The 19,274-nt window shown below is 42.4% G+C and overlaps 1 protein-coding gene across 1 annotated transcript in view; it reads right to left on the reverse strand.

Annotated features, from left to right (window-relative positions):
• Positions 1 to 5,315: 5,315 nt before the first annotated feature.
• The window catches only part of VANGL2 (VANGL planar cell polarity protein 2), a 29,649-nt gene continuing 15,690 nt past the window's right edge, over positions 5,316 to 19,274 (reverse strand). The window contains exons 4-8 of the mRNA XM_075283241.1: positions 18,323 to 18,927; positions 15,822 to 15,955; positions 11,873 to 12,008; positions 9,669 to 9,900; positions 5,316 to 6,273 (exon numbers count right to left, since the gene is read on the reverse strand). Coding sequence (XP_075139342.1) covers positions 6,013 to 6,273; positions 9,669 to 9,900; positions 11,873 to 12,008; positions 15,822 to 15,955; positions 18,323 to 18,927 — 1,368 coding nt within the window. The 3' untranslated portion in view covers positions 5,316 to 6,012. The remainder of the gene's footprint in view (positions 6,274 to 9,668; positions 9,901 to 11,872; positions 12,009 to 15,821; positions 15,956 to 18,322; positions 18,928 to 19,274) is intronic.

A 19,274-nucleotide genomic window follows, 5' to 3' on the forward strand; every position in this document is an offset into this window, starting at 1 on the left:
GATAGTAAGTTGCACAACAGTCATCATGGCCACCGACATCTCACTATTCCCAGGGGCCAGGTAACAGTCTCTGTCCCTCTCTTCTGCACCCTCTTGTCTTCCTCCTCCTGCTGCTGTGCACTCTCATAGGACCAATGGGTCCCCAGTGAAACCTGGCCCTTATATAAGGCTACTGTCACACATGGAATTCAGACCTAGTAAGTTGGGTTTACTGACCTGAACACAGGTCAGGAGGGACTCCTTGTCTTCTAGTCGTCTATTCTGCTAGGGTAGTTGCCTGTGCTGTCTGCCCAGACTTTTTGTTTGGATTACAGACTATGCACAAACTCCACCTGCCCTGATCTTGGCTTATACCTTGAACTACACTTTCCTCTGTTCCCTTGGGGTCACGCACTGGTTTGATGACATTACTAAACTGACCTCAGCATTGGTAATGCCTCTGACTTATTGGTTGCAGCAGTCATGCTGTCCAAGGACATAAATGGTAGAGGACAACCACTGAGGCCATCCACAGATCTTAGCAGCCTCATTACTGAGGTTCATGGTTGGGCACGGCAAGAGTCAAGAGGACATGCGAATGGCTTTCCCAGAAGTGGACAAAGCTCAACAAGCCCAGACCTGCCTTAAAGGGGTATTTCATATACTATTTTGCAGTGCCACGCCGTTCCGTAGAAATACCGGTTTTAATCGGTATGCAAATGAGCTCTCCGCAGCAATGAGGGCGGGCCCCAGTGCTGAAACACCAATGAGCGCATCCCCATTGCTGCCCAGAGCTCTTTCCTGCGCCGCCTCCTTCTTCTGCAGCAACTCCGCCTCTTTTGGCTTCTCTTGCTCTTGTAGTTCTATACAGGAGCATAGAGAGGCCATCCCAAAATGACCGCCAGCCAGCTCCTGTATTGAACTGCAAGAGTGGCTACCCAAAAATGGCCGCCAGCCAGCTCCTGTATTGAACTGTATTGCTCTTGCAGTTCAATACAGGAGCCGGCGGCCATTTTGGGGTGGCCTCTCTATGCTCTTGTATAGAACTATAAGAGCAAGAGAAGCCAGAAGAGGCGGAGTTGCTGCAGAAGAAGGAGGCGGCGCAGGAAAGAGTTCGCGGGCAGCAATGGGGACGCGCTCATCGGCCTTTCAGCGCTGGGGCCCGCCCTCATTGCTGCAGAGAGCTCATTTGCATACCGGTTAAAACCGGTATTTCTACGGAACGGCGCGACGGAGACCACGTCTAAAGGTAGGAGACGAATAGCCTTTCTTAAGGCTATTCCGACGTGGTAATTAGAAAAAAAAAAAAAAAAAAAAAAGTAGTTTAATGGTAGAATCCCTTTGACTTAAAGGGATTGTGCTACAAATATCAAATTTCTCTGACATCAGGCCTCTTGACTAAATTGTGCTGTTTCATAATTGGAATGGTGCCCCTTGGGTTCTGCTGATTCTCTGTAAAACTGTCCACCTTCTGTGACCACTGCGGGTGGTCGCACATGCTCAGTAGCTCAGTCACATGACCAGGATCAGTAGACCAGCCAATAAGAATGTGCGCACTATACATATATAAACACACAGAAGACTAAAATGTTAGTTCCGTTCCCTAAAACTCTTTAATAACGCCAAACTAAAAATTAAAAGAAAAACTTCAAAATGTGTTTATTTTATACAAAAATCTGTACAGTGTTATTTTAAATTTAAGAAAAAAAATTCTAATGCCATACGGTCTCAAATCACTGCAAACTGTAAAAACAGGCTTCATATATTAAAAAGACATTTAACGTATTCTACAGGCATGCACATCAAACTGCCCGAAAAAGTAAAAAAAAAAAAAAAAAAAAATTAAAAAAATTCAAATGTACAAGATTTTATTTTACAATCACAGCCCCATTAGTAAAATCAGAGGAAGTAATCAATTCTCTTCTGGACCTTGTCTGTGTCATGTGACCAACACAACAGGAAGTCACAGGCTCTCACAGGAAGAGAGCTACTGACTTCCTGTAAATGTAGTTGCTGGTCACATGACACAGCTGAGGACCAGAAGGGAGCAGAGAACTCACAAATACAGCCACCGGTAAAAAGATTTCCTTTACTATATTTTACATTGCGTACCATTCTGACGGGTCAGAGAAGATCAATTTTGTGGGAGTGCGGTTTTAAGTTGGAAAACCCCATTAAATATCCCCTTCCATCCCAGTTATGCATCTTAGTTGGAAGCTCAACTGTACAGTTCAGAAGAAAAAAGGAAAAAAAAAAAAGTCAAAAATAATCCTATACCGTCATATTTATGGGTCAATACTATAAATTTTTAGGCATGGGAGGAGGTTATTCTACTAGAAGGACCAAATATGGTGGAAAGTCTTAAAGTCTGGAGAAGAGTTAAGGATCAGTTCACCACCCCAAGGGTCTGAAAATAGGATGAGGTCTCACTGACCGTTGCCTCAGGTGGCCAAGATTTCGGGTGGAAATGGATTTAGATTGTAAACTTACATATCAGATAGGACCCTATGATCCAGTAGGACTGGAACGTTCCAAAAATAACGGGCAATGTCAACAATAGTTCCTAACAAATTTTTGGGGAATGTAAGAAAAAAACCCAAAAACTTGAAAACTGAACTGAAGAGAAATAAATAATGAAAAATAGTCAAAAACAAGGCACTGGTAAAGCTGGGTAAAGGGGGGGAAAAAGTGTTGTCCTGTCTTTAGTCCAGGGGTATTAACTTTTATGAAGGCTCTATACATGTCCTATGTTGCCCCCCCATCGTGAAGGCAGCCATTTTGAAAGTTGTTCTAAAATTTTCATCCCACCCGATTGCCATGATGAAGTGATGGAAGGTGTTGTGGTCGGGAAAGTACAGGTCACTTCATGAAAATCTTTTTGGCCGACACAAAATTTTTGAGACAATTGGTCAACCAGTTATATCAAGTCTGAAACTTCGGTAGGTATTCTTTCGATGTAAAATGAATCTGTGAAAAAATTTCCCATCGTGGATTGGTTTTTGGACACAAGACATCACACAGTCTCTAAGACAGTCTATAAGACATGGAGGCACTTGCATTAGAAGAACCTTCATTCTTGGTTAGCATGGTGACCACAGTAACTGATCAGGTTTCATTCTATGAAGCTTTACACTCAAGACCACCTCGAAGACTGCTGTTCTTTTGATGTGGACTACTAAGGACCTGACTTTGACCACACATGGTGCAGTTGACAACTAGAGTTCACAGAGTAGAATACATAAACATGAATATAGTTCAACCAAAGATGGCCACCAACAGGGCCAGATCCTACATGACTTTCCAACCACATTGACAACTCAATCAGGTTCCTTTACCCAAAACATAGAGATGGAAGAAGTTATCTTAAGGCAAATTTGTAAAGAGTTACCCTTCGGGGGAGAAAAAAAAAAAAAAAAAAAAAAATCAGCCCCATCTAATTTACTAGAAAAATCTGAAGAAGTCAAGAATATACATAAAGTTCCAATCTTTGAAATATTTTTGCCCGTAAACCAAAAAATTTGTAAGAAAAAAAAAAAGTTACGTCACAGTGATGATCTAACGATCGTGTACGGTGCCTCCGATATTTCACAAAAACATATTCAGGGTAGGATATTAAGAAGATAGAAGCACAAACATAGGCCCCTGTGTAACTGTAAATAGAGTCCCTAGGAGTTCACATTATACACCTATAGGCACTTTGTGTTCTGCTACATGGTCCCTCCACGGGGGCAACATACTGTAGTCCTAGTGGCAGTTTTTCCAAAAAATAGGAACGCTATATTGTTTTTTTTTTTTCTTACCCATTCCCATGGAATCCCTTTCAGGATAATAAGGGGGACACCTAGAAAAACCATTATAAAAGGGGTCATGTCACTAATCTTTAAGGGGTACACAAATATGCCAAAAATAAAAGGCAACTTCTGGATTTTCCAAGTAAATTTTTTTCAATTAACTTTTTTTTTTTAAAATGAATTTGAACAAAGGTTTTTATTATTTTAGTGAGGAACTAATGTCTGGGGCAAATATTAAATCACTGATAAAATCCTAAAAAAAATAAAAAAGTATAGACAAAAAGATTTTAATATCTTGACATCATACTAAATGGGGCTGACTATGGTAACCTATGAGTAGTACGGGGCCATATTCTGGCCACCAAATTAATCTGTAGGGGTCTACGGTATCTCACTTTGCTTAGATTTCACGTGGTGGCTTCTATTGTCAAATTCAAAAAATTTTTTTAAAAAAAAATCTAAAATTCCTATGAAGCCTTAAAAAAAAAAGGCATTTGTAAACGCAATGCTTTGAAAAGAACCCATGGGCATTTGCCCCATTCTGAGTAAGTTGGAGAACAGAGCAAGTCACGTTGGCGGTGGTAGCTACAGAGCATGAACAAGCAACCTAAATTTATTTTAGATATATATTCGATGCCAGATGGGAAATATTCAAATATTTTTGTGGGCCAAGACAAGCCCCACCCATTAGAAATAGCCAGAAATGGGAAGATCCTTTCACACATCAATTTACTCATTTGTCAACAAATAAGTTAGGTAGTGTAAAAACAACTTTATTTTTTTAAAAATGTTTTACGTCCTTCAGTAGTGAGAAGCTAGAAATGTTAAAGTCCTTTTTTTTTTTTAGATTAAAAGTGAAACATCACAATGGGAAAAAAAAAAAAAAAAAATTCATGTTTCTGTAAACACCACATCCTACTGCCTCTCTTTGTAGAGAAGGTCTTATGACGAAAACAGATGCAAAACATAAAAAAGTGAACATTTAAAAAAAAAATAAAAAAAAAAAATAAAAAAAAAATTTCCACCAAAAAAGTGGCAGAAAAAAAAAAAAAAAAAGCATCAAAAAATGATCATGTCAACATAAATAGGCAAGCCAATCCGAAGGGTCTATAGACTGTAAACGAGATGACAAGGCTGTTAGTGCACTTATAGCGTTACCGAGATATCCGGAGACATTATTGGAATGTAACAGTTTGTAATTTCCTGGTTGGCACCCATAAAATTTGAAAAAAAAAAAAAAATTGGTGCGAAAAAAAATTTAACAGGTAAATTGCAGAAACAAAAAAAATGTTGGAGACGTGTATGACATACTATGAAGGTGAATTTACATCTCAAAACCACAATGGCAATAACATTTCTGTAAATAATAAAAAGTTGAAATCCTGCCTAGATATGGACGAGTAAATTTACAGATTTGAAGTTTCTATTTTGTACAAATTAGAAATTTTTTGAAAAAAAACAAAAACTAAAGACAGTGCCACAGTTTAGTGGTTTTTTTAAGCAAACCTGCCTGGACTTATTAAAAAAAAAAACATTTGTGTCAACGAGAAAACATTTTTTGCCAATCGTCACATCACATCGGTCTTTTTGAAGCTTGCAAAGTTATGGAGGAACATTACGTGGGATAAACCCACATTGTTGGGGGTCAAAGTATCTTCTGTAACACAGTATTTCAAAAAGTTGGAGGACCATGTGAGGACAGCACCAGGAAATTCAGAGGGTAGAAAAAGCATCAACTGATAGCCCTTTGTTTTTGGCACCAAACATTTGTATCCGTTTATGGCCTTGGCTGGTGGTGATGGTTATAATGAGGTCCCGAAAAAACTCCAGAGCAGGTCTTGTTCCTGAAGTCTCCTCTGATGCAAACAGTAGTAGATCTCAATTATTGCCAAGATGGACAGAAGAAAAATAATGCTTATGAACCAGACAGACGCACCGGCTCTAAGGTGAGAGTCATGGAGCACCCTGGTAGCTGGAAGATTGGGGTCTAATTCCCTTCATAAAATGGAAGTAATGAGATTCCACAAAGGTCCTTATATTGTGATGGGCAATAACAGAATTAAAGTTACCAGTAGTTCCTGTTTGGTGCATACCCAAGGAAGGCATGTTGAGGTTTTTGTAAAAAAGTCAACGTAAGAGTTTGTAGAAAGCCACCAAAGGAAGAAAGATGACCAGAGATGTACAAAAGTTGTGGCCATCTTTCCTTTGTATCCCCTTCCATCTGGGTGAAGGTCCACAAAATTCAAACTGAGGTCTCTGACTGAAGCCTCATTACAAATTTATGTGATTTGGGGTCTACAAATTCTTCCGAGAGCTTAAAGAAGGGTATCTTTTTAGTGCTGACCACCAAGCTGAAATCTTGACGCTTTAGAACAAACACAACTCCATCTTTCAATCCATTGGTTACTGGTTCCTCGCTGACCAAAGTCCACTGTTTAGCCAGCCAGCGGTCTTTATGATATTGGATGGTTGGTCCTGGACCCAAGTACCTCTCGAGAAAAGCCTGTTGAGAAAACAAAACAAAAGATGTGTAAAATGAAAAAAGATCAGAGCTAAGCCTTATGGACTTCTACAAAAAGAAACGGTGGCACATAACGAAAACTTTATCATTGAAAACGCATGAAGACCATTTTTTAATTCAGATCCACCAACCATCTAGGATGGACCTCGTCCACCATCTCTATTCACAGGCTTGCGTTTGAGAACCTCAAAAACTGGTTGCATATCCTATTCAAAAAGCATTGGACCTATTCGTCAAGTTATCTCCTACCCATAGAGGCCTCCACCACTCATGTGAAGCAGGTACTCTTCTCCAAGTATGAATGGAGCAGCAGTAGATCTTCACTGGGACTACTGGAGACAGTCACATGATGTACTGCCATTAGTAGTCCCGAAAGAGGATGAAGCACCAATTTTCACAACCTGCCGTTCCATTTATGTGTGGAAACATGTTCCAGTAATGGTCTATCGTGTGGTCACAGTGTTGAGACCCCCACCCATCAGCTATCTATTGAATTGGCGATAACAGGGTTGGAAAAAGTTAAACAGGTAGGTTGGAGCCATTAGGAGAGAAGCTCAGGGTATAATGGTTAGCACTTGGCTTTTAGGGTCAAATTGGTCAACATCTGCTTGACGTTCGTATGAAGCCGGTATACGTAGACTTGGAACTGAGATTTCGTGCATGGGTGTAAAACCATATTGACATGCGATAGTCCATTGTTGGATGCAAAAATTATTGGTCCATGGTGTGGCAATGAGCATTCATGAAGATCATCTATTCCAATGGCCATAAAAATAATCCTTTTTGTCCTCAAATCTGGTCCATTGGTCAAAAACAGAAGTGAAAGGAAAGGATTACCGCACAACCATCCTCACTTTCCATGTGAACCTTGCTCAAAGCCTCAACGAGGCTCATCGAGCTCTGGCAAATCCAATTTTTGTAAAAAAAAAAAAAAAAAAAAATTTAAATTCTTCTTTGTTTTTCACAACTTTGTTAACCCAATAGAAAAAAAAAAAATGCAGCGATCGGGAAACAGGTAGACCACTTGTTGGACAAGGCCTAACCACGAGAGCCCACTGGGGCTTGTAGACTGAAGACGACCAAACGCGAGCCAAGAAGAGGCATTAAATATTCAGTGGAAAGAAAAAAAAAAATTCAGGGCAGTAACTCCGCCATAACCTGTCGGCTGAAACATAAGCTAAGTGTTTACTATCTGAGGAACGGTTGTTTTAAAAGGTCTCCGAGCTTTTCACGGTCTTTTATTAAAGGCTTCGGGGTGCGATCCGCACATCTGCTCAGCGTTTGACAAAGACTTCTGCAGAGAGCCGGCCATTAAATATGTATGAAGGACGTGAATATTTAATAAAATGTGAGCGCGAGGTACAGTAAAAGCCCGTCTGTGTGAAACCAATAGCTTTGTCATCCTACAGGAGGAAGGCACTTGTGTTGTAGTTCAGACTAGCGAGCACTAGGGGGCATGGTTGTATCTTAAAGGGGAACGAAAATAGATCCGATTACACGTGGAAAATTTACAGCTAAATAGGGACTGGGTTTAAGCCAGAGTTTAACAAGTTGTCCTACACAAGCTTAACACCTCTGCGGGAAACGTTTCACAGGTCATATCAGGAGTAAATAGAGCGGCATCCGGTAACACTACCACCAGACCCCCAATAGGAAACCGCTCCGAAGACTGAAGATTAACTTGTCAACTCTATTCAAAAATACTCATCGCTGGGCCAGGGAGAGGAGATTTTTTTTTCCCAGCTCGCATACCCTCTGGTGTCTAGGAATGGCAACAGTCCAGAAAAAGAAGGGCAATAATTGTTAGAAATATTAAAAATTATTCAACTGCAACTTTGGACAACTCTAGTTTTTCCAACGCCAAGATGTCCAACAAGGACCTCAAGTTGGGTCAGATCATTGGGTTATGAGCCAAGAGATACTTTTAATGGGTTCGCATGATTTTTTTTCCCCCTCCCACAGCTGTTCCCGTTTCAACGCAGTCCAAGTCCACTATTGCTCTCCACTCCATGAGCTTTTTTGAAACAAAACACTCAGCCAATCTTAGTTTAAGTTAGAGATTGGTTGAGTGGTCATTTCCTGTTTGCCGTAACAGCCCAAGTAGTAAGAACCAGCAAGCATCTGACCGAGATCAGTGGGGGATTGTGAGGAGGGTATGGTCTTTAATACATTCGGAAACTTCTGTAAAAAATTTTTTTACCCGATGGACAATCCCTTTAAAGGGATCCTATCATTAAAACTCAATTTTTTATGCCTACAACGTAGGAATAGCCTTAAGAAAGGCTATTCTTCTCCCACCTTTATTTGTCTTCTCCGCACCGCCGTTCGGTATATAATCCAGTTTTTGTTGGTATGCAAATGAGTTCTCTCACAGCACTGGGGGCGTCCCCAATGCTGCGATAGAACTCTCCAGTACAGCCTCCATCTTCTTCAGGAACAGGTCTTCTACGCGTCTTCTTCTAGCAGTGGCTTCAAATTTCTAGTCCTCGGGCAGCAGACTGCGTATGCCTGCTAGTCACAAGAAAATGGCTGCTTACAATACTGTATAAGCGGCCAGTTTCTTGTGGCCAGCGAGCATGCGCAGTTGGCTTTGCCCTAGGCCCGAGGCCTAGAAGTTTGAAGCCACTGCTGGAAGAAGACGCGAAGATGACCATTTCCTGAAGAAGATAAAGGCTGTGCTGGAGAGTTCTCTCACAGCATTGGGGACACCCCCAGTGCTGTTTGAGCATTGGGGCCTGCCCCCAGTGCTGTGAGAGAACTCATTTGCATACCGATTAAAACTGGATTATATACCGAACGGCGGCGCGGAGAAGTCATTTAAAGGTAGGAGAACAATAGCCTTTCTTAAGGCTATTCCTACATGGTAGACAGAAAAAAAAATTGAGTTTTAATGATAGGATCCCTTTAAAGTATCTCCTCTCATAAATTAATGATCTAACCCAAGTTGAAGTATTTTGTAGGTCCACAAATTCTCCCCATGTTTTGAACGCTTTTGTAACAAAGAACATGTCAATCACTGGATGAGATGGGCCAACCTCATGGCCAGTGATTGGCCAAGTGGTCATGTGTACTGTATAGAAAGAGAACAGGAAGTAGCGACTCCAAGGAACCAGAGAAAGGTCAGAATGAGATCAGTGGTTGAGCATTTTAATTTGACCCAAACTAACCCTAATGTAGAAATATTTTATCTACCAGTCAATCCCTAATTAAATTCTACATTTGTCACACAATCCAACAGCAAGAGGTTCTTTGAGATCTGGTATACAAGAAACTTTGGAACCAAGGTCCCATGATGGTGCCACTAACCTCATCATCATCATCAAAAGAAAGACCCAAGTCCCACAGACATGATCGGTCATTAAAAGTCACCCACTAACCTTTGGAGTCATGTCGTGGGTTATGCAGAACTCTAGGTGTTGTAGGATGCTCTCCATGGTGTGGTAAGGCTGCTGTTTCGTCGTCCGAAGATACTTCTGCATAGCTCTAGCCATTGAAGCAAAGATAGCCTGAGCAGCTTCTCTAGGGTCCATGATCTCACGTGGGTTCTTCTGGTCTTCTTCCTGCAGCCTCTTGATATGAGTGAAAGCTTCCTCTACGGCAACCACCAACCTAGGAGGGAAAGGTCAACCATGTTAGAAAATGAGCATTCTCTGGTGGGTCAGTCTGACACTGGAATCCCACATCTTTCTTCTTGGTCCACATCAGTCTTGTCCCCCCCCCCCCCCCCAAAGTCAGCAGAAACTTCATCATAAATGAAGTTAATATGGCTCCAAAATAGGCAAGATGGAATTTGTCGGCATCTATAACCATCATCGTTGACCTCTCCGAAGACACCTGTCCCAATCAGTTTTACTGGTAAGCCAAAGAGGTGAAAATTTTTGACAAGAATTATCCTAAATTCCAGAGCTTTGCAATTATTGTAAGTGAGAATGACTTCTATCCATGCCGAGATTATCATTAAGAGGCAGGTGATGACAGATGAAGCGGCAGGTCAGTGCAGGTCCTCAAGTCAACACCAATCTGGTGCACGACGTATATGTTTCACCGAGGGGAGAGCAGAGTATCACAGACAAGCTTAACATAAATCTTCACTGATCTAAAAAGGTGTGAACTAGATTATAACCAGTCACAGAAGCTCCATCCGGGGTAAAATGAGGATTTTGTATAGAAGCCAATTAAAATTCATTCCAAATATAATTCACTTATACCAAACCTACTATGAGGAGAGATGAGACTCTTGCCTCATGCGGAACCACTTGAGGTGAGGGCAGCACTGTAGTCAAGTGTTAGCTGAGGTCCCCACTACGCATCAGTCTCTTTAAAAACATCTTCTCACTCCATCTCTGCAGTACCACTGTCCGGCCACTACACAGGAACCAGTGGCCCTGTGTTGTGTATTTTATGGGGGTAGGAAGGGACCCCATACAGCTTCCATATAAAAAGTAGTTACTATAGGTCTATTCTGGCTTTCTTTCCAAGAGAAGGGGGCACCATTTCACTTTTTAACTTGAGAAGCAAAAATGCTAGATGCATCCCTGTCAATATGGCATGGCTGTCGTAGGACCACTCATGAGGTGTAGCATCAAAATAGTGATGTCCTTTAAATGTAGCCAAATCCTCAAATAGGCAACTGGAAGGTTATCAGAGCCCTGTCGGGTACCAATGTCCCTTTTCCAACCAGGTCATCACTAACCAATATGGTTATTTTGGTAACCATGCCATACAGCGCCCCAATAACACCACCATAAGATGTCATGAAAACCACTGATCAATTAATAAACTAGGTAATGTAACCGATACCAAAGGTGAGATCAGGGGCTCTGCGTTCCCAGGCCATGAGGGCAGTGGTGCCCCTTCTAGCAGTGATAAGTAATTTGAGATGAATGAACTGGTTTGGCTTGAACCAGATTCGACCCTTACTTTCAAAGATTTCATGTTCGTCCAAACATGAAACTTCTGGAATTGGAAGCATCTTCCAACCCCAGATTATAATAGATGGAGGCACAGGGGAGGAGTGAAGAAAAATAAAAAATAAAAATTATACTCCCCTTCATGACGCTTGGCATGCCCAAGGTGACCGCTGAGGCCTAATCATAGACCTTAGTGGTGACCCTGGTCACGTGACAATACCTAGTAGGCGGTAAGAGGCTAAAAGAGGACCAACGGAGACCACTGGAAGCCACGAGGAGGCCCAAAAGAAGTGAAGGAAGGACATGAATGTTTTTTATACCTCCCCTGGGCCTCTATCTTTTATATACTCTGGGGTCTGAAGATACCCCACAGTATAATAAATTTCACTAACAGTTGTATGCGGATAAAAAAATTCAGACCAAAACTAACCAGAGAGTCATTTCGTCCAAACCCAAAACGAATCTCCAAATACATCCTGTGTGACCACCTAATTTCAGGCCGTTAGGGTGTGAGGTCTTGTAGGATATGGTTAGTGGCTGCAGGCTATAGTACAATCTATCATCCCTCTAAACAGGGGCAAGGTGGTTATAGTTAGGACTACATAGGACATCATGGCTAAGGTGACCCAAATCAACGGATGGGAAGCACCATAGTGTGGTGGTGGAGTTACCTGGCTTTCCTTTTCCTCACTCGTCGCTCGTGTTCGGCCTCTTCATAATAATACTCATTGTGGCTGTTGTCTCTCCTCCTGGCGGCAGCAGCAATCACCGCCCGGGACTGTCCTGTTGAGTTGTTAGTAGAATTTTCTATATATATTTAAAAAAAAAAAAGAAAAATGGATGTCAGCCATAACCCAAACATTTTGGAAAAGGGAGGAAAGATTTGATGGAAAGAACGAGACCAGAGATGGAGAACCTTGTATGTAGTCCAAACATAAGGCTATTAGACAGGTTTAAGTCACCATTAACAATGTCTTTGATCCACTGAACTTTTTGAAAGACTTTCAAGAAATATACCTGCTTAATTGCCAATTATACAAGACAAGCCATGACGGGTCACCTTCCTCCACCTAGCACCGGGAGGTTAGCTGATCGAGTACCTCGTACATTTCTGATCCACAAGGTTTTTGAAGGCTCCATCAAACTGCAGATCCTCAAATTTTTGTGAAGGTCGAACTAATGGGATGTCTTATGGGATAAGGAACTGGACAGCTGAACCACTAACACTTTCAAGAAAACCAACCATTCTTCAAGTCTCACTGAGGGGGTGAGGATTCGGTTTGATACATGAGACCCCATTGTACTTCATATGTCTCAGTAGATTTTAGGTGGATACACCAAGGAGGCCGATTACAAAACTATGGTGAGGATTCACAAATCCAAAGCTGGACTTGTCTGATCTTCTCAAAAAGATTTAAGTTTACCATGGTGAAAATGTTTGCACGGCCAAAAATGTATAAAGGGCTTCTACGGTGGTCACTATTCAGGGCCCACAATATTGTAATTTCATTAGATATTCGCTACTTAAGGCGAGATAAATCCATACTGAAGACCCCTATAGGGCAAATTTTGGAGAAGAGTCTCCAACAAATTTTTGAGTTTATTTTCTACCAGCTTGACATTTGGGCTCATTCTTGACCATCAAGTTCATGGTATTTTTTGGTGGTTTTATTACGACTCTGATGGTGAAGTTCGTAAGACTCACATTACAATCCTTGAAGGAGTTAACAAAAACTTGATCTATAAAAAAAAAAAAAAAAAAAAAAAAGTCGGCCTGAAGTGTCAACCTATATTTCAAGTCAGCATAGAAACTTAATGAGGCCTCAACGCATGTGACAGGCAAGCTTTGAAGTTTCAGAAATTCACGGTTTGATATTCAACTCACAGTTGCCCTAAAGGGGCCGGGATTTCAGGAGGTGGAATTCTGAAACCTCTATAATAAAAGAGAAGCCCCCTCCCAACAGCTATTCAATGGAGAAGGCCAAAGGATTTATTACTTCATGTACTATTGTAGACAGTTATAGAGGTCACGGAAAAAAAAGTGGGTGGGGGGAGTTACCCTCTTTGGTAGAAAAAGGATCGGAAAGACTTTTTGTAAGACAAGATTTTTATAGAAATTGTTAGAGGCTCTATAGATCTGAGACAATCCTTCATGCTAAGTTCCTAGGGCTTAAGAAAATAAAGGTTCATTGGACACCTAGCCACCCATTAGATTAGACGATGACGTCTATCACCATGAAAGGTGGTCAATGAATTAAATCTTGCCCAATTTGGTCACCACAAGGGCCATATTCTAACATATCAACCTCTGTTGCTTCTTACTTCCAGAACGTCACTACTACACTGGAGCAAAGACGCAAAGGAAGTCCAAATGTATAGGAACAAGGACTTTGTGGTAACCAAGTTGGAGATTAAAATGGTGGGATAGGGGCGTGCCTAGCGCGCAAAGCTGGACGGTCACACGATGTATGAGCTCAGTCCCGAGCAGACTTCATCCTCCTGCTTTTACCCTGTTCCCTGGTGTCCTGGGCCCCTCCAGCGAGTAATATTTAACTCCTGTCCTGGCCCATTGGTCGTAGGTCCCCGAAGCTGCGCTCCTGCCGCGCCGGTGAAGATTACGGCCTGCTTCTATCCCCGAGGCTGCCGGCCATCTTCTTTCCTCTCCTCTTCCGGTTGATGCGGCTGCGGTGGCCTCCTGCTTCTCCTGGAGCCCTGTCCGCTATCCTGGCTGGGTCCTCCTGGTCCCTGCGGCTGCATCGCTGGGTGAGTGCCTCCCTGGCTAGGAGCCATCTTTTCAGCCCCTCTGCCTGGTCCTGCATCCTTATCACCTCATAGTGGTGTACCCAGTCCGAGTTGGTGTTTTCAGACTGTTTGCATTGGAGTCCTCAGCTAGTTCCTCCTGACAATTTATTGGCGGACTGTTATTTGTGTATGACTGGACTCCCTGCTGCCTCCTTATATTTGCTACATAGTGGTGTCTTCTACATCTCCTTGCCACCCATCCCCTTCCAGCGCTTGTTGTGTGCCTCTGCTGTTCCTCCTGGCAACCGGGCAAGATACTGGGGTCCTCCGTCCCACTCTGTACTGACTGTCTCCTGCATTTTGCTATACTGCTGGATCTGTTGAAATTTGCCCCTGTGGCCTGGGCCTCCTGAATCTGCCACCATACCTACCACCACAACCCGTAAAAAGGGCGGCGGCGGGCTCTCTCGGATGAGTCGCCCCCCGCCTCTGAGCGCCTGCGGGGGTTCGCCAGGTCTGTTACCCCTCCGGCCCCTGCCTCTCCTCCTGGCCTATCCATGGCAGACGCTGAACCTACTTTGAATATGGTGGGATATAATTCAATGGACTACCTTCATGGCGAGAACTGCCATCATCTCATTTGATGGGCACCTAGGCCTTCATCTCGTATCCAAGTCACCTTTATTTTCCATTAGGCATAGGAACATGGCATATAGGATTGTCACAGTCCTGTACACTGAGTAACAATTTCTACAAAATATCGGCATACAAAAAAAGTCTATCTGAAACCATTTTTCTACCGTCGAGGGTAGCTACTCCCCACCCACTAGGCTATAGGGTTGTCACACCCAGTACCCATGCAAATTGTTGCGAGTTGTGTCCACCTCAGACTGTCTAGACACTAGAATATATGGCGCCTGGCCAGAATAGAATTGAACACAGTCATAAAAAATCCAAGAAATTAGCTAAATCAGAATATGAACTTGGACTAAGCAGTCTGATCTCTCATAGAGTTAGAGGCCATAGTTTACCTTGAGGTCATGCCATGTATTGAGTCATATACACAAGATTGACAGGTTCCAATAAGTGCACTCCCAAACTAATGGGTTACATTTTGAGGCTCCATTGGACTATTTCAGATCCACATGATCCATTTGATTACAGTATTACTTATTTTGACTTTCCTTTGAAGGACTCGATCCACTTGATCCAACCAGTCTCCGAAGGGCTCGATTTGCCCACTGCATATTGTGCTGGTTGGATCAAGTGGTAGAGTCCTTCAAAGAATAGTCAAACTAAGCCAACTCACCCAATATCTATAGAACAAAGATGAGCATATCCCTTCAATGGGTGATGGTGAAATGAGTATTAGATGGTCAGCTATTGTTCCCAACTTCCCCACAGACATACACGGTCAGCTCAAGCCACAGTTAACTTTGTTCTTGACAATTAGGAAAGAGTTAGGCGCCGCCAGACTCCTTTTTCAGTAGCTTATCTCCAGTGAGGACTAAGCATTGGGGTATGCAGAAATTCAACATGCCCAATAGGTCCTTCACCCCAACATCGGGCATCAATGCAAGTGAGTGAGCTCGGCTAACTTAACATGTATATGGGCACCTTCAGACTTCATCGAAACCGGAAATAGCCAATATCGTGTTGGCAGGAACATCAGCATGTTTTTGAAAAGTATATATGCAACACAGTTATGTTCACAAAAAAAAAATCTCAAAAAGTTGCTCAAGACAAGTTCTTACAGACTGCAAACGACAAAGTCAATGGTGACACGAGATCATATAGCACAGGTTAGAGGACATCGGGTCAAGACATTGAGGAGGAGAAGAAGATCAGGAAATTCTAAGGGGGAAAGCAACATCTCACCCTCGAGGGAGTAGACCTTGAAGCCAGACATTTTCTTGGACAAGATGGATTTTGGCAGGTTCAGGAGAGCAGGGTTGTAGACAGGGAAGTCGTGATAATAATTTTCCAAAATCCATACAGCAACTCGTTGGATACTGTGAGAGGAAAACAAGACAGGGTAGGACCAGGTGCCAAAAATAAAAAAAAATTCGTGAAGGGAAGGAGGAGAAAAAAGGAGACACAAGGAAAATACGGAAGGGTCATGGGAACCAATGAGGAAAAGCGAAACACATTACAGAAAAAACCAGTGCGGAACAAATATGGCTTCCACTTTAATGGGAAATGCACCAACCCAAATGGGATAGTCATAGTGACTGGGCCATCACATCAAATTCACAAAAACACTTACATGAGGGAAGGGAATTGTGGACTAAAAGCTATAGATCAAACTTATCTGAGGGGAAACCGATGGCAATCCTTGAAAATATCAAGGGTTGCCATTACCACCTCCCCATTATGAGATCAGGCACCCATGGTGTCCATTGATATAAACCTTCACATGCAATATACTTTTTATTGGTAGAGCCTAGTCTTTTCTAGGAGTTGACCAGTACCCGTATGGATTAGTGTTTGTTGGGGACATCTAATAGGCATACATTATCAAAGCAAAAAATTACGCTTTGGCCACCAGACCCAACAGGACTGTTATTGGGGCCAGGTGGTGATGCCTGAGGTCCTTGAGCAGCTAAAAAGTGTTGTCTGACCCTCTAAAATTGAGGACCCATTCTTGGATAGCTTATTGATCAGAGAACATCCGGAACTCCCACCCATCAGCTGTTCAAGGAGCACTGCAGTCATGTGACTGAAAACCAAACACAGCACCATACATTGTACAACAACTGTACTTGGTATTGGAACTTAGTCCTATCCATTTGAATGGGGCAAAACCACAAATAGGCCATGGAGCTGATGAATGTGATGTCACATGGCTAGAGGTCTGGATAGGGTTGAGCCGATCTTGAGATTTCAGGATCGTTTTTTTTTTAAATCCAATTTTCAATCATTTTCCAGCCAATCCCAATCGTGGAATTTGCTCAATCGCTGATCGAGATCTGATCTTTCCCGAACACGATCCCTCAACTCTAGGTCTGGACTGTCTACAGGATAGGTCATCAATCTTGAGAGATGAAAACGACCTTTAAGGTTAGTTTCCCCTACCTGGTAGTACAGAGGACTTCTTAAAAAGATCTGGGCAGGGGCATAACTAGAAGGGGTGGTTGAATCCAGGCCCAGGAACCTCGGTGGGCCCGTACAGTGTTTCTACCCAATAGGAATGGATTAGTACACTATAAACAATACACTACAGTTAGGGAACCTAATTCCAATTTTTTACTGGGGTCCAGGGGCACTATGCTACACCTTTGGATCTGGGGGTTTAACCTAGGACATAAAATATTCCTACTTGGTCTCATTCACTTTGCTTCTAGATCGTGTGAACCTGTGCTGAACCTTCCCGTTCCTTGAGTGGTGAACTGACCCAAGGGTCATAGAAAAAGGGAAGGCCCACTTTGACCACTACTGTGGGGCCCTCTCTATTCACTGTTAGCCATTGGGCCAAACTAATTTGCTACCAATTTTAAGATTATTTTTGTGAGGTTCGAATTTTTGTTAAAATTCTTTAGTTCTATAGCTCGGCAGCCAAGTTTCAAAAATTTCAATAGACCTAGAAGAGCCCCAGAATGACAAGGCTGATGAGTTATGTAAACTGTTTTGGGTGGAGGGGTGCATTTCCCATGTTACAATGGAAAAACCATCATGTCGGAACTACAATTGATTTTTTTTTTTTTTTTTTGCAATATAATCAAAAATTTTCAAAAAACGTTCAGCTAAAGAAAAATCAACTTCTTGAAAATCGAATTCCCTGCCCCCGATGAGAGCGTTACTTTCAGGTTCATTCACATTCTTCTCGTTTCCCAGTTTACTACTGTTTATTTATTTCACATTACTGCCTTTTCATAGCTTGTAAAAATTCTCCCGACAGTTACTAACGCTACCGATACAAACGGCAACACGAAAAGCAAACACAATCTCATCCATTTCATCCTTTACGACAACAAATATAAGCTTTGGTGATGTCATCACAAAGGTTTCCATAGAATACTCTAGATCATTCCATAAAACGGCCAGTCAATTTTCAGTATTAAGATTCAGTCATCGCCCGTAAACCTCAAGGCATTGACTGGCCGGCATTTTGCTTCCGGTCAAGCATGGCTGACGATCGTCACCGAGCATGACCAAAGCAAATTTCATTTCTAATGGATCGTTTTCAAGCAAACAAACATTTTATGGTGGCAGACAGAAGATTAAAGGGGTCATAATCGTAGGCTTGAGCACTTACGTAGTAAAATGGGCCAAAAGTGGCTCCTTAATAGAGTTGCCCTTTAAACAGCAGACGTAATGGACATTTCCTAACTTTTTAGGAGCTTTCGTAAACTAGAATTAGTTTTAGGTCATCGACTTACCTTAGGTGGCCAACGTTGTAATGTCTGCTGGCACCATCCGTGGACCTGACGACCTTGATGGTGAACTGAGGTTGGAGTTGTCTCAGTTCCAGCAAGACAACAGCCAAGTAGTGAACAAAGAGAAGAGCATCCACAAGTGACACGGCATACTGTACTATCCCTTGGTAGTTCCTCTCCGCCGTTGTCAAGATACGGACTGCATAAAAAAGCCAGTAGGACACCACCAGCAAGAAGATGAGGACCATGATCAGAGCCCGGAAGACGAAAACCCGAGGGAAGAAAGCTTTTGGGCGACGGAAGAAGAGTGCCCAGCTGCCGACCAGAAGGATGAGGAGTTTGAAGGCCACTGAGATAAACAGACCCTCGCAAGGCGTACCACAATTTTCCAGATCCCACGGTAAAATTTTGGGCAAAAGCATAAAGGCTATAGGGGTCAGGAACGAGATGAGTGCTAAAGCTCCACCGATGATGACCCCAAAGTGCCGGGAGCAGTCCAGGTTGGCACTGTCCTCCATGTCCTTAGTAATACGTGTGATGTCATCGTGGGATATGCTGTGCTCGGAAGTCCCGGTGACAACAGTTGTGGTTTCCCCCCAATTGTCATCCTGTCCATAAGGGGAAAAAAAAAACAAAAACAGGACTGGTTAGATAAAATTTTTGCAAAAATTTTTACAAAATTTTTCGACCATTTCTAATTTCCAGTTTTGAAGTTCTCTGTACGTTAGATTTATATTCTGTCTTTACAGATCTGCATCTTTACGAGAATTTGAAACAATTGAAGTTCTCATAACCGAATGTGAGGGAACAAGTCGAATCCTGTCACCTGGAAGGGCGGCCGGTTACATAAGAGAGTGATTTCATTGTGGAGAGAGCTTGGTGGAACGATTCACACCTTCCCTGGCTCCAGTCCTTAGTCTACGCCTTAGTTATACCTTATAAACATATACCTGAC

Source organism: Leptodactylus fuscus, chromosome 7 (genome assembly GCF_031893055.1).
Source record: "Leptodactylus fuscus isolate aLepFus1 chromosome 7, aLepFus1.hap2, whole genome shotgun sequence".
Lineage (NCBI taxonomy): Eukaryota > Metazoa > Chordata > Amphibia > Anura > Leptodactylidae > Leptodactylus > Leptodactylus fuscus.